This window comes from Girardinichthys multiradiatus, chromosome Y (assembly GCF_021462225.1).
Source record: "Girardinichthys multiradiatus isolate DD_20200921_A chromosome Y, DD_fGirMul_XY1, whole genome shotgun sequence".
NCBI classification, from domain to species: domain Eukaryota; kingdom Metazoa; phylum Chordata; class Actinopteri; order Cyprinodontiformes; family Goodeidae; genus Girardinichthys; species Girardinichthys multiradiatus.
The window spans coordinates 19,679,217-19,694,173 of record NC_061818.1 but is presented as its reverse complement, the minus strand read 5'-3'; the positions used below and the strand labels follow the sequence as shown (position 1 = coordinate 19,694,173).

Here is a 14,957-nt window from a genome sequence, read left to right as displayed (position 1 = left end):
TCCAATTGGCCAGAAGCCGCAAGCGGGCACCAGAACTCCCCTCCGTAAAATGGAAGTGGACTGAGAACAACTCTCAGCCTGGCCAGGCGTCCGTGTCCCCTCCTGCGGTCTCCTCTGGCACGTTAGATCCTGTTCGTGACGCTAAAATTGTTGTGGAATTTTCTTATCAAAGTGGGTAGAAGTTGACTCATAACAAGAGAAAATCCGGACTTTGTCTTTATAAGTTTTATTCAAAGGCATTCAGCGTTTGAATGACTCTGTCACCAAGCAAGTCAGTTGAACAGAGCCCCGATCAACATTTACACACAGTATTTATACCAGAACAAGACAGTGTTATCTCAACTGCAAAGAGTCCATGTTCATGACCCCAATCCTTCTTGAGTTCAACAGTGACAAGCTTATCTAGGAACAGACCTAACTGCCCTAACTGACACTGTCCTAAAGATGGGTCTGAACCATCAAACTTCTGATAATGGCTTTACAGCTTCTTCCTCTAACACAGATATTCTGAGGAGTAAAAAAGGTTATACACTGTGAAATGCTTACTGCAAGAATTTCCATCACAATCTACAGTAGCATTAATGAGAATGTAGGTTAGAAATAGTCTAAATGTATTTTTCACCGCTTTCTTTTTAAATATTAAAACGTATTTCAAACTCATTCAGTCATTACATAAGGTCACTGTGTAAGTTACAAATGTAAAGCAGAAGAGAAAATCCACTACAAGTGTTTGTGTGTGTTTAGACATGGGTTACCTCTATTATGCACTTCAGTAACTAACTCTCTTTCTCCTTCATTTTCTTTCTGTTAGGTAATCTTAGCCTCCTCTTATCTCTTTCTCAGAATCAGCCAACAATTCAAAACCAGCTCTCGTTTAGCAACTTTCTCCTGTTTGGTAATGATAATGTTTTCTGTTTATTCTTTTTCTTTTGACATTGAGGTTGATGGAACTAAAGGAGCATGACTACAAACAAACAGAACAGGACAATCAGAGGCTGAAGAATGAATGTTGTGTTTCTACCCCCACGAGCCACCACAAAAACAGGTCATCAGTCAATAACCTCAGAAAAGGGCCTGAGCAAGACAGCGCAATATATATGAGTGCACTATATATATATATATGAGTGAAATAGAAGAAATACTTTCGGCCCTTTATTTTTTAAGATAATACCTGCGGTGTAAATTTCAGAAAGAATATTATCAAATCTCAGAACACATCAAACTCCATTGCTTCACATCCTAAACATAAAGAATTTATAGTTGACCATTTTTGATAAATTTTTGTAAAAAAAAAACAAAAAAGAAAAAACAAATTACAAAACCAAAAAAACCACACAGGTGACTGGAAAGAAGCAAAATATTATTGAGTAAAATGAGCAGGTATCACACACATCTATGTTACACCCATATTTAATGATAATCTTTAAAGTGTGGCTGAATTTTAAGGCTGAAAAGGATATTTTGTAAAAGTATTTAAAAAAGCAACGCTCTGGTGAATGTTTAAAAAGGTCGAAGCAATCTGCCACCACTGAAATAGCCAGATGAATCTATCGCTTACTAAGGCAATAAAACCACTTTTGTTGTTTTAAAAATATTTTTGCACTTTTATTTGTAAGTGTACATGAGTCATTATATGGAATAATCTATGTTTATTCTTAAATTAGCTTTCATTCTTTCATCATTTTGCTTTACATAGTATTAACATGATATTTTAAAGGGCTATGGATGGATTAGATATCATAAAACTAAGAATATAAAAACTTTCCAAAACAAAAAATGCATAAACTAAACTAAACCCCCTAAACATTTAGAGAGGCCACAATAAATGTGTTTCATTTTGTTGACCTCAGTTGTTTCTGGTTTTATTATTTTTATAATAATAGAAACTGAATTTTGTTGTTTCCTTCATTTGCAAACTTTTCAATAACAGAGAATACATTTCACAGCATAAAATCCAGCTGCTTTCCCAGTGTTTGGACAGGTGCTAAGCTTTCAAACTTAAAGTTTAATTAAAGTAAATTAAAATAAGTTATTAGTCTGACATCTCTATTCATAAGATACATGTATAAGCTTTGCTTTATCCTGGCACGTGTCAGCAGTGATACATTGGAGTAAAGGCAGATATTCATTGATAAAAAGAAAGTACACCTTCTTTCATTAGCTGTACAAAAAACAAAAACAGATTCTACACTGTTATTAGAGATTCAGAAAAAATGAAACCAAAGTGCCTGACATGATATATAAAACAGATCAAATATGTAAGGCTTGTTTAAAAGGGTTACCAGGAGAAAGCCCCCTCTCTCCATAAAGAACAGGAAAGCACAAATTAGATTTGCAAAGCTTCCTCTGAATGCACCTAAAAACGTCTGTACCTTTGAACAGATTTGACCTTGGACATTGACCTTTAGATAGATGACCCTAAAGTGGAAATATCTGTCAATATCAAACAGTCATGGATAGTGGTGGAAGGATGATTTGGAGTTGTTTTGCACCTTAAAGTTATTGAGTTGAGTTTCTTGTATACCAAACTATCAAATATAAGGCAATTTTTCAGGTAGGTAAAACTTCACCAAATTTAAGTCAAACTAAGACGGAAGTCATGTTGTTTCAAGAAACGAGTGGAAAAATGTGTAAAGAAAGGGTCTACCTCGAGTAACTGAAGGAACTGCATGCTGGGGTGAACAGTTTTTCAGCTACTGCTTTTTCATATTGGCTTCATTTTGTTTAATAGATCATTCCAATGTTTTATCTTCAGCAATTAACTAGTAATTTGTCACTAGACTAACAATTTCGGAAGCTAGTAGAGATCAGAGCATTTTTTATATTTTCTAATTTTGTAAAAACCTTGAACTGAAAGATTTTTTTCAAAAATTAGGGTGTAAGAATATTCATAATACCATACTCATTTAATGATTTATGTTCTATGAGCTATGTTCAGAATGACCTTTCATTTCAGAAACCACATTATCACACAATAAAGAGTGTTGTCTCCTGTCTTATAATCAGTGTATTTACTTGGTTAGGTTTTCAAACAAGCTCAAACATCTTAATATTCGTTCTTAATAAGCGTTCTTAATATTTTGATGGGCTCAGGATACACCTGTGAAGAAATGCCTGTTTCAGTAGAAAAACAAGAAAAAGAGATGTTTTTGTTGTATACGTCACCACATCATCCATCACTTTAACTGCAGAAAATGGAGATAAGACAAAGAGCGAAAAAACACTTGGCTGTCCTATTTCAAGACATTTTTCACATTACAAAAACATGTGTAAAAAATTAACAAGTCAAAATACAGCCCTAGAATGAGGCCCTCTCAATGGCAGCCAGGAGGTTAGTTTTCTCTCTTACTGTTGCAATACAAACCAAAATACTGCAAACATTCCAGACTGAGAACTCGACAATGTAATACATATAGTAACAGCTGGCAACAATCAGCTATATATGAGATTATGAACTACAGGTTCTTCGTTTTCTCCTAAAACTAAAGCTTTGACTAATTAGAATGTGGACCAACAACATCTGGTACCGGAAGGCTATGTCTGGTACTGGATTGTTGGGGGTCTCCTGGGACTGGGTTTGCTTCCAACAGATGCCTTTAGATCCAGTCCAATCAGAATGTGGGGAGCAAGGAGACTTGCTTTCAGGATGCGTTGCTGCCCAGCTGGCAGGGGAGGCTCATCGTGCAGATGAGTGCTGCTGCCTTTTAGGGGGCTGTGATTAATCCTCGACAAAAATCTACACAGGTGGCGAGGACCCCCACATGAAAGCAAGCAGGGTGCAAATTTAATCAACAGATAGTTATGTTGTATAAAGATGAGCAGTGTTAGATTATCTGTCAGTGGTCCTTACGTTATGGCTGATTGGGGTAAGGGTAATAACCAATAAATGAATCAAATCTTAGTAGACAAAATGAGCTAAATACCAAACATCTCATTGCTAGGGCCTGACTTTACCAAGGGCATAGAGCAGGGCCTCAAGGTTTTGGGAGCCCCCAAAATATACAATATATACAGTATATACATTTATATACATTTTGAAAACATTGTGCTTTATAGGTTTCCAAAGATGTTCAGGACTATATTACTGAGTTGTTTCAATTTCTTAGACTTGTGGACTATGAAGATAACTAAAGGTAACCTATTTAAAAACCATGATCTCATGGGTTATATGGTAAAGTTAGCATAATGTACATGTCTTTTGCATTGTTTGATTGCTTTTATAATAAGTTGGTTGCCTCAAACAGACACTTCGCCATGAAAGCCACATCAAGTGTACCACCAATCAACTGATTCCTGCCAGTGAATAAACAAAGCCACTCTGATTTGGTCCTCTAGCGGTGAGCCATTCAACATGACACATCCTTTGCAGATGTCTCAGTGCTAAATAACAGTCACTATAAAAAAATACAGACACAACGAATGGTATAGACAGCAAATTAAAAGAGCAATATCACTTCTTGAAAAAAAAGACCATACTAAAAGAAACAAAAAAAAAAAGTAAGTCTGAAGTAATTAAAATCATTTGAAAATTCGAAAAGTCTCTCAAAAAATAAATGTTTACAGTCAGTCTGTTGCAGTGTCCAAATACATGAAAACACAAAAAGCAGTGAGTCCAGTGAGCCTCTCAAGAGATGCCCAAGTGAGAGAAGGGGCTAACTGAAATAAAATCAGGACATTCCATGTACGTATAAAGCCCCATGGGTAAAATGTCTGAGTTCCTTGTGGCCCACCAGTGCAAGCTGGGTCAGCTAAATGGGACCAATCACTGGCCATTTACTGCAGGTTTTAAGGCGAAAGGTTCAATGTCAGGGGTCCTTGTGATCTGCCAACAGTTAGATACAAATATGAGATTAGAAATGGTGGGACACCACAGATCCTATATGCAGCTTTATGAACCATGATGCTTTCATACACAAAGGCTTAATGCTTTGTAAAAGTAAAGATATCTCTTAATCTTTTTTAATCTTTTTATTAGATTAGAATAACAAACTTTAATGTATTTTCTTTGTATTTTATGTGCTAGATCAACACCAAGGAGTGCATAATTGTGAAGTGGAGGTCACATAGTTCTTAACATTTATTTACAAACTGTAATCTGATATGTATTTGCATTCAGTTTCCTGTCCCCAGAGACAATACTGTTTAGAACCAACTTTCCCTACAGTTTTAGCTGCAAGTCTTTTGGGTTTGTGTCTACCTTAGCCAACTGGCTAAAGCTCAATTAGAATACATAGTCCGTGAACAGAAATTTTCAAGTCCTACCAACAATTATGGAGCACATTCGGCAGTCTATGCTTGGATTTAAAGCATTCCATTGTTGCTCTGGCCATTTGCTTCAGGCTATTGTTTTACTGGAAGTCTTAGATCTTCTGCAACCTCAAACAGGTTTTATTTCATGATTGCCCTGCATTTAGCTCTCTCCATACCCCCATCAAGTCTGACCAGGTTTCATTATGTTTTCTTTTCAAAAGAGAAACTTTTTCTACATATTTGTTGTGCTCCCTACATGTCTTGTGGCAAAATGCAAACAGGACATCTTTGTTTTTTTTGTTTTTTACATCAACACTTTTCTATAAAGGCCAGATTTGTGTACCACTAATAGTTGTCCTGACAAAATATTCTCCCACCTGAGCTGTGGTTCTCTGCAGCTCCTCCAACTCATGGTCGCTTCTTTTGGTTAATGTTCTCCTTGACAAGCCTGCAAGGTTAGGCCAAAACTTGGTAGGTTTCTTTTGTCTTTCTATTTTCTGTTGATAGAATGAACAGTGCTCAACAAAATGTTTAAAGCGCCGGATGTTGTTTTGTAACCTAACCCAGACTTAAACTTCTCAACAACTTTATCCTTGACCTTTCTGCTGGCCTTCATGATGCTGCTTCCTCACTAACATTCTCTAACAAACATCTAAGGATTTCACAAAGATCTGTTTATATGTAAAAGAAATTACCCACATGTGGTTTCTCTTTATTAATTAGATGACTTCTGGGCATAGTCGGTTACACTGGAATTATTTAGCAGATCAAGTCTAATGTGGCCTGAATACATATGCACACCACACTTTTCAGATTTTTATTTGTTAAAAACGTCTACCTTATAATTATGCACTCATTTGTGCTTTTACATTACATACAATCCCAATAAGTTGCAATGACGTTTGTGGTTGTAATGTGACAAAATTCAAAAAGCGGGTATGAATACTTTCCAAACATGTAAACATCTAAATATAAGATTTTCCTCTTTGCCCCAGTTTGTCTTAAATGAGCATAACCCCAGAGAATACTGAAAGATTTTTGGATCCTGTTTATGCATTTCATTTCATACAGGGAGAGGTTTAACTTGCATTTTTAAGTGAAGCAGGAAGCTGTTTTCACTCGGAATATTTTTCACATGTAAATATGTCCTTGGATCCATGCAGTTTTCCAGTATTGAATTATTTTAATTCAGAATTATGGCCTTTTTAAAGGTTCCGTGCTATTGCTGTTGGCTTTCAATCCATATAAAGTCTTCTTCAGCTCATCTCAATCTTTAAGGATAGTGAATTCTCCACATAAAGAAATCTCCAGAATTTACCTTAGAAGACATACTGAACTAAGCACCATCGGTGATACAGTATTTCATATATTTTTGATGTAACGCTTAATGTTTGTTTTGTATTTTTAAATGTCATGTCTTTGCACTTTTTCAGTTTTCCTGCAGGGTCACAGAGGAGCTTGTGCCCATGTCCACCGGTCGATGAGTGAGAGGTGGCATACACTGTGGTTAGATCATCAGTCCATCATAGGAAATTAGAGTTAACAATTTATCATTTTGATGGTTGGAGGAAGCTGCATGGAGACAACATGTAAGACGTAAGATGCAACATGCAAGGATGTCCAAATAGGACCTTGTTGCTGTAAGGATATTATGCAGTCTCTATGCAATTTCTGATTGAAAATAAGAACTTTCTTTACCTTATCAATATTCTGTGGTCCCCACTGGTTCCGTAGCTTTACCACTCTTCTTTTTGTAGAAGCAAAACACTTTCTTAAAGCTCTGCTTGAAATTGTCCGACAGGAAACCGTAGAGGACTGGGTTGGCACAGGAGTTTACATAGGTAAGGATTACCAGCGAAAAGTAGACTACTGCAGCAATTTTGTCCTCTGGTATGACATAAAACAGGTTGATAAAGTTGATTGTAAAAAAGGGCAGCCAACAAAGTACAAAGACCACCACTATGATCACCACCATCCGTGTCACCTTGCGCTCTGACTTGCGCCGCTTAGTCAGGCCTGCACGCACGCCTGCAGACTTCACCTGGAAGATGGAAGATGGTTTGAGACTTTCAGAATGTAAATTTGAGTTTTAAACCCTTTTACCAATTTAAGACAATGAAGAGATTTAAATATTTAATTACCTTGATAATAATAAGTAGATAGCAAAGTGAGATGACAATCAAAGGACCAAAGAAACCCATGATGGATGTGTACAGAATAAAAAGGCCAGCTTATGTTGCAAGTGTCGTACTCCTGCACATGTGAGAACACGGTGACCGGCAACACCATCAGGAAGGAAATAATCCATGCCAGGGCACTGAAAATCTTGGCCACCCATGGCTTCCGCCATTTAGCGCTGCGAATGGGATATGCAACAGCGAGGAAGCGATCAATGCTCATCAGCGTCAGACAGAAGGTGGAGGCGAACTGGCTCATGCCATCAGCGGTCATGCACACTTTGCAGAGGAATTCACCAAATGGCCAGTAGAAGAGCACACTTTGGGTCCCTATGAAGGGGATTCCCATGATGTAGAGTTCATCTGCCATAGCTAAATTCAGGATGTACATGTTGGTTACTGTCTTCATTTTGGTGTAGCGGGCCACTATATAGATAACTAATGCGTTACCAAAGAAACCCACAATGAAAACAGTAGTGTAGATCACTGTAGTGACCTCAATGTAGAAAACTGGTGGGGGTGTTTTTACTGAATAATTGCCGTTGGTGGTATTCTCAGACATTATTGTGCTGTTGTAGTTGTTCATGTTGAAGGAGGAACTGCTTATGTCCATGAGTTTATGATGGATTGGCCTAAGAGAGAAAACACATACACACAAGTACAGTTATTATTCATGCTCCACCTGCAGCCATTACCAAGAAAGAAAAACAATTCATGACATTTTGACTGTTTGAGTATTCTGGGAATTCCCAGTTCAAAGAACAGTTACTATGTCAAACATCTGCATCATACACACTCGACGCAACACAGGTGTGTGTGGTGATCTCTGGGCAAGGGGCCCATATTTACCAAGAGAGGAGAAAAACTTTCCACTGAACTGTCTGGGAACCTGGCCAACATGCAATTTCTTATAAAGGGAAATTGCACTTTGTAAGAAGAATGAGATCAGTAAACAGTTTTAATGACACTGTCATTGGATTACATGTCAATAAAGGGGACAGACATAAAACAAAAACGTGGGAAGTGGTTTGAGATTTGGATTGCTTAATGTGTTTATTTATGTTAGCACTAACATTATCAATAAAGAGCAATAGGTCTTCTTAAATTACAATGTCGTTTTTAAAGGTTCAGTACATATGGGTTTTAAAAACTTGTTATATCGTTTTATTGGTGTCATGTATGAAATATCAGTGCTTTTTACAGTTTAAGTGAGCTAATTAAACGTCCCAGTATCAAACATGATCAGTGACAGTAGTGAAAAATAGGAAACTGTACGACACTGTGTTTTCTAACATATTTGGACATTTGATGTATGATTAAACAATTTAAAACACACAGAGAAATTCCAGAAATTTAAATAAACAATAAAAACTGAAGAAAAAAAGACTGTTAGATGGCTTACAATAGCATCATATTTCATAATATTTCAGCTTTTTCCTGTTTTCATATGACTGTATTTGCTTTGATGAAGGAAATGTCTTGACGTTGTTTGTGCCTTACTAGTAGTGCTAATTGTTGATTATAACTATTAGCTTGGTTATGTTATCTGTCATAATGTCAGGCACTTTCTCGAGATTTATTCGTCAGTTTATGTCTGTTTCTGTTTGGCTTAAAAATGTTACTCAATTGCTTAGTAGAACTGGTTTTAAGAGGGTGGGATCGACCAATCAGACGTTAAAAACATTTAATTATTAGATGAATATAAGAAGATAGAGCCAGCTCCTCTTCCATGTCAGACCCTTCAAGCTTTTAGCTTGAAGAGTGAGTTAATCTTCATCAGTGTAGACAGTATATTTGCATTAATTATCTTGAGATTAGATGAGAGGATTAGCAGGCCATTGCTATGAAATTTGCATAGCATTTATGTAATTCTCACAGGTATATGTGATGTTTATAAGGTTATGCTGGCATGTGATTTACTTTGAGTTGGGTTTTATCAGATGCCTTGGAAATGCAGAGGCATATGCAATGGTGTGTATGGGAACTAAATTTTGTGTTGTCAACACTTGAGTTGAGTGATGTCTATTTTTAGCCCCTTTAAAGAACCTATTACTACCCTCTTATTGACAATTACACAGTGTTGTGCTATTATTTTACTTCGATCAAATCAATCAAAGCTTCATTTATAAAGTGCTTTAACATACCATAACCAAGTGCTGCACAGGTGAAAAAATAAATAAATAAAAGGCATGCTCTCTGTAGGTAAAAGCTTGTGTAAAGATACATTTTCAAAAGAGATTTAAATTCATTAAGAGTTTTAAATTTTGCACCAGCAGGAGATGGAGAGGAGAGACTGGTCAATCCCAATACAATGGAAATTGCAAAGTCCAGTCTAGACATAAGATGTATCATTCATTTGACATAAAAATATGTATTGTCATTGTACACCCAAACTAGATGTTGAGAAACCCCACAGACAACATCTTCTATTGACAAACTGGGCCAATGGGCATATAAGGTGCTGTAGAGGAAATCCGTAGGGTCCCCCTTAGGGATTTCTTCTGCTTTTGTTTTCTGTTATACTAATTCTGTTATTTTTGTTCCAGATTATCAAACATTTTTTTTATATCAGACCGAGATAACCTGAGTAAATACTTAATGCAGTCTTCAATTGATAATTGTATTTATTAAGGGAGAAAAGATGCCTCTGCATCAATGTGAAGAATACTAAGGAGATGGTGGTGGATTTCAGAAGACACAAGCGCCCTCCCTCTGACTCTGTTCGGGGGACTTCTCTGGAACCTCTGGAGATCATTGTGCAAAGAAGGATTCTTCATAAAATGAAGAACATTATGGAGAAACCTGAGCTTCCTCTTCATGAGACTGTCCTACAACAACAGAGTGTCTTCAGTCGGAGGCTTCTGCAGATCTGCTGTAAGACGGAGCGCTACAGGAGATCCTTCCTGCCCACAGCCATCAGCATCTACAACGGCTCTTTGAAGAAACCTACATAATGAGCTACAACAACATTTAATTTCCCTTTGGGATTAATAAAGTATTTTTGAATTGAATATCCAATGATCTCACCTGGAGTGCCAAAATTTCCTTTCTGGTCAGGAAGGCTCACCAGCATCTCTACTTCCTCAGGAAACTGAGGAATGCTGGACTTGGGAGCTCAGTTCTGAGGAGCTTGTACCACTTTGCAGTGGAGAGCTTCCTCTGCACCTGCATCACCGTATGGCATGGCAGCTGCACTGCTGCTGAGAGGAAGGCTCTACAAAGGGTGGTAAAGGCTCCACAGAGGACTGTAGGGAGCAATCTTCCCACCACTTCAGAGGTCTACACATCACGATGCAGGGGGAGGGCCCTCTGCATCATGAAGGACTCCACCCATCCTGCACACAGACTGTTTCAGCCCCTCCCCTCAGGCAGGTGGCTGAAGAGCATTCAGAGCAAGACCACCAGGCTCACAAACAGCTTCTTCCCTGAAGCTGTCAGACTGTTGAACTCGAGCCACACTGTGTAGACTCTTTCACTACACACTGACTTGCACCAAACACTTCACCCACCAAAGGTGCAATGTTTCAGTCACTTATAGGTGCAGTATTAAGGACTACCTCATGCTTCACGTTTGTATTTAGTACTTTGCAAAGTTAATTTCAGCTTTACTATTTAACTGTGTATATTTCTTTTTTTTTTTTTTTTTGCTCTTCACTGCACATATTTTTACTGATTGCTATTTATTGTTAGATCAAGCTTTGTAAGTTACACTTAGTTTTCTTTTTACCTAAGTATTAGGCTTCTTAACTGGGACCCGAGTCCAAATTTCATACCTTAACATGTAAATGTGAGCTGGTATGACAATAAAAATCCTTGAATCTTTGAATCCTAATTCAGCCACATCTCAGGGTTTGTAAGCATGAATGTCCTGTTTAAGGCCATGATTCAGCAAATCAATCAGTGTTAAGTCTGGACTTTGAATAGTATACTCTATAAGCTTTAGTTTTTATTTAAATTTTTCAAGTCATTCAGAGGTGGACTTGCAGATGTGTTTTGGATAATTGCCATGCTGCTGTCCTGATGTGTGGGTGTGGAGCAGGTCCAAGGCACAGACAGGATCGTGGGACTCACAATAATTTTATAAATAATAATTGAGAACTTATAGGGAGACACAAGGAAAACCAGATGAAGAACACATAAGATAAATTACAGGTATGAAGGCAGGCAGTGTAACAGAACAATGAGAACCGGTAATCTTAAAAACTAGGGAGATGTGGAGATAGGCATGGAATGTAGGTGTGAGCAAACAGAGAATATGAGAAACAGCTGAGGAGAGTGAAACCGGGGAGCTGAAGGGAGGAGACTAATGAAAACAGGAGCTCAAACACACACACAGAAACACTAGGGAGAATCTAACAGAGATACTACAAAATGTACAAAGAACACAAGAATGAACTATAAAACCAATACACAAAAGAATGAACTAAAATAGTCACAACTAGAGAACATAAACAACAAGAAAATAAAGAAAACAAATATGAAAGAAACTCAGAACTCAAACACCTAAGTGTGGCAGTGGCGCAGGAGTTATACACGCGGATCATGTACAGAGCCCTTGGTCCTCTATGTTGCTCTCGCAGATTCATGTCCTGGCCCATTAACATTTGCCTCATGTCTTCCCCCTCTCTCTGCTCCATTTCCTGTCACCTCACTTTAGAGGAAATAAAAAATAAAGGCCACTAGTGCCTAAATAAAAATAACCTCGAACACCTAAAGATCATAATAGCTACATGGCCTAAGTGCACCTGAGCTCAGAGTTACAAGCTTTACAAGCTTATGGGTGGACATTCTCGTTTAGGGTTTTATGGCAGAGAACAGACTTTATGGTCCCATCAATCACAGTGAGTCTTTCAGGCTATTCAAGAACAAAGCTGCTTGAGACTATGAGTCTATCACCTCCATGTTTGAAAGTCAACGTTATGTCCTTTGTAATGTCCAACAAGTTACACTTTTGACTTGTTAGTCAACAGAATATTTTCCCCAAGTCTCTGGATTCACTGAGATGTTCTTTTTTTGAAAAAGTGAAATTGGACTTTGAACACTTTTTGGTCAGCAGTGGTTTCCACCTCAAAACTCTCCTTTGGATGCCATATTTTCACAGTCTCGTTCTTACTGGTTGAAACGTGAACACTGAACTTGACTGAGGCAAGTTAGGGCTGCAGTGCTTAACAAGTTGTTGTTTTGAGTTCTTTTTTGACATCCTCAATAAGCTGTCCATGTGTTCTTGAAGTAATTTTGTTTGACCAGCCCCTCCTGGGAAGTTTCACCACTGGTCCATGTTTTTTTCCATTTATGGGTAATGGCTGTCATTGAGGTTTGACAGACTTATAAAACCTTACAAACACATTTGTAACCCTTTCCAGGCTCATAGATGTCAAAGATAGATGTCCTTGAATTTCTTTAGATAGGGATGTGATGGGTTGCTTATGTTGTTAGGTTAGTAGCCTACTTTTAAAGCAATTTCATGATTATACATGGTAATTACAATTAATTAACTGAACAATAATTCATTAAATAATTTAATGTGTGTGTTTATTTACTTGTGTTATCATTCTGTTATTTAAAAACACAGAAAATCAGAAAATATGGCAAGTTTTATGGGAGGTTTTGGCTAATACTCATAAGCTAAGACTTTCCTGACTGAAGGTATTTCTTTCTTTGCTATTTTGTACCTTCATACACCCTAGACTATTACAAATTTCTTTTCGAAGCCCCAACATGCTACAATTCAAGTCATTGAGTCACTTGTGAAAAATGTCTACAACAACAAACAAAATAATTGCCAGACATGTGAAGAAGCCATCTGTAACTGGAATTTTTTGTGGATGTATCCATTTATGCATTTGAAGAAAATGTGTTAAACATTTACCAATTTAATTGTGAAACTATCAATGTGCACAATGGATGTGTCACGAAAGACTTAAACATCCTTCACGCCAGATGATTTCTAAGAAAATCCTAGGGACCTGCATATTTTAATTAGATTCTGGTGAAACATTGATCAAATTTTAATGTTTTGACAGTAACTCTATCAGCTAAATGTTTCCGCACATGGAATGCTAAACCTGCAGGCATTATGTTAATCCGTGTTGTCATTATGACAGCAACCGGTTGCCCTAAAACGACAATAATCATATTAGTGTCAGTTGATGGACAGCAACCTTTGAGCCTTTGCCTTCAAAAACAGCGACTGGCCTCCCGCCAGAAACACACACAACGATGAGGCGGTTGCAGCTAATGGAGAGTCTGATAGATAATTGCCAGATGTCAAACGTCGCAACCCGAGGCTGTGAAGATGTGTTGCACAAATAAATCTCTTGATGCGAGGACTCGCTGAACCGCGCTCCAAAACACAGGGGTGACGCACAGCCCGCAGCGTAATGTTGGGAAAACAAACACGAGAAGCCCCTGTCCCCTCCACCCTCCACGGGGTTTTGACATTTTCTGTCCACAAAACTCTAACTGCCAAAGCCCACAACTTTAAAAAGTATTTGGTGAGCGCTCACATGCCTGCCTGGTGGATTTATGCACAAATATTAATTATACTCCAGGGGATATTTACATTTTTTCCCCTCTTTAACCATATTGTTTCACACACTCTCTTGGGAAATAAACGACGGAAATAAGATTTCATAATTAGGGCAACTGGTAACATCTGTAGGGCGAAAATAAACGATGTGCAAATTCTTTATAGCGTGGGAATAACCAATTATATCTATTGTGACAACATTTAGCCACAATATCCAAAATTATGTAGTCTCTTAGAGCCTCTGGAAACTAAAGAGAGACAATTATTAGCAAATATTTGATTACATTCATATACGGGTACGGGATATAGGTAATTATGTTTAGAATGAGTAATATTCAAACAAGTGTGGGAACTGTGCAAATTCTCTGTTTGATTTACACTGGGAACGCTGATTTTATTTCTGCCAGTTGGTTACAGGTGAACAAGAATCAGGGCATAGATTTCACTTTCAGGTATTTTTATGATGTGTGTCGATGGGGATCCGATGACCTACCTGTGAGCTTCAGCGCGCCTCTCTACTATCCAGCGAAGTGATTCACGTCTCCAGCGCTCATGCGGTGATGGAATCCTCTTCTGTTCCTCCGCTTCTCTCCCGAGCCTTCATTCAAACACCACCAAACATTCAACTTTTCTCTAATTTTTCTGAAATCATCGAGCTCTATTATCCATTCTGACATGCTCAAACCAGGTTTGAATAAGCTCAAACCTTCACCAGTAAAAACAAGTCAGTGCGTTTCTGCGATGATGGGAAGCCCGTGAACTCAGGGAGCTCTGTCTATATTTAAGAAGGGAACACGTCATACAGCGTTTGGATTTAAAAGTCCCTCCCACGGCTGGTTGTCAACACCTCCAAGACCAGTTGGCATAAATTAAATGACACTAAGTGGTTTTCTTTTCTTTTCTTGGCGCATTTAAAATCTAACCACCCACTAAAATAACAATTCCCTCTTGTATTGATTCAGTCAGATCTGAATAGATGAGTCTAAGTCCTGAAGGTGCTT

The 14,957-nt window shown here is 37.9% G+C and overlaps 1 protein-coding gene across 1 annotated transcript; it reads right to left on the bottom strand.

Moving 5' to 3' along the window:
* Window positions 1-2,049: 2,049 nt before the first annotated feature.
* On the bottom strand, window positions 2,050-14,689 carry LOC124864010 (somatostatin receptor type 5-like). Its single transcript, XM_047358610.1, is given in 5 exon segments — window positions 2,050-4,822; window positions 6,949-7,291; window positions 7,392-7,473; window positions 7,475-8,059; window positions 14,450-14,689. Coding segments are annotated over 3 exon segments (987 nt in total). The 5' UTR covers window positions 8,041-8,059; window positions 14,450-14,689; the 3' UTR covers window positions 2,050-4,822; window positions 6,949-6,952.
* Between the last annotated feature and the right edge of the window lie 268 nt (window positions 14,690-14,957).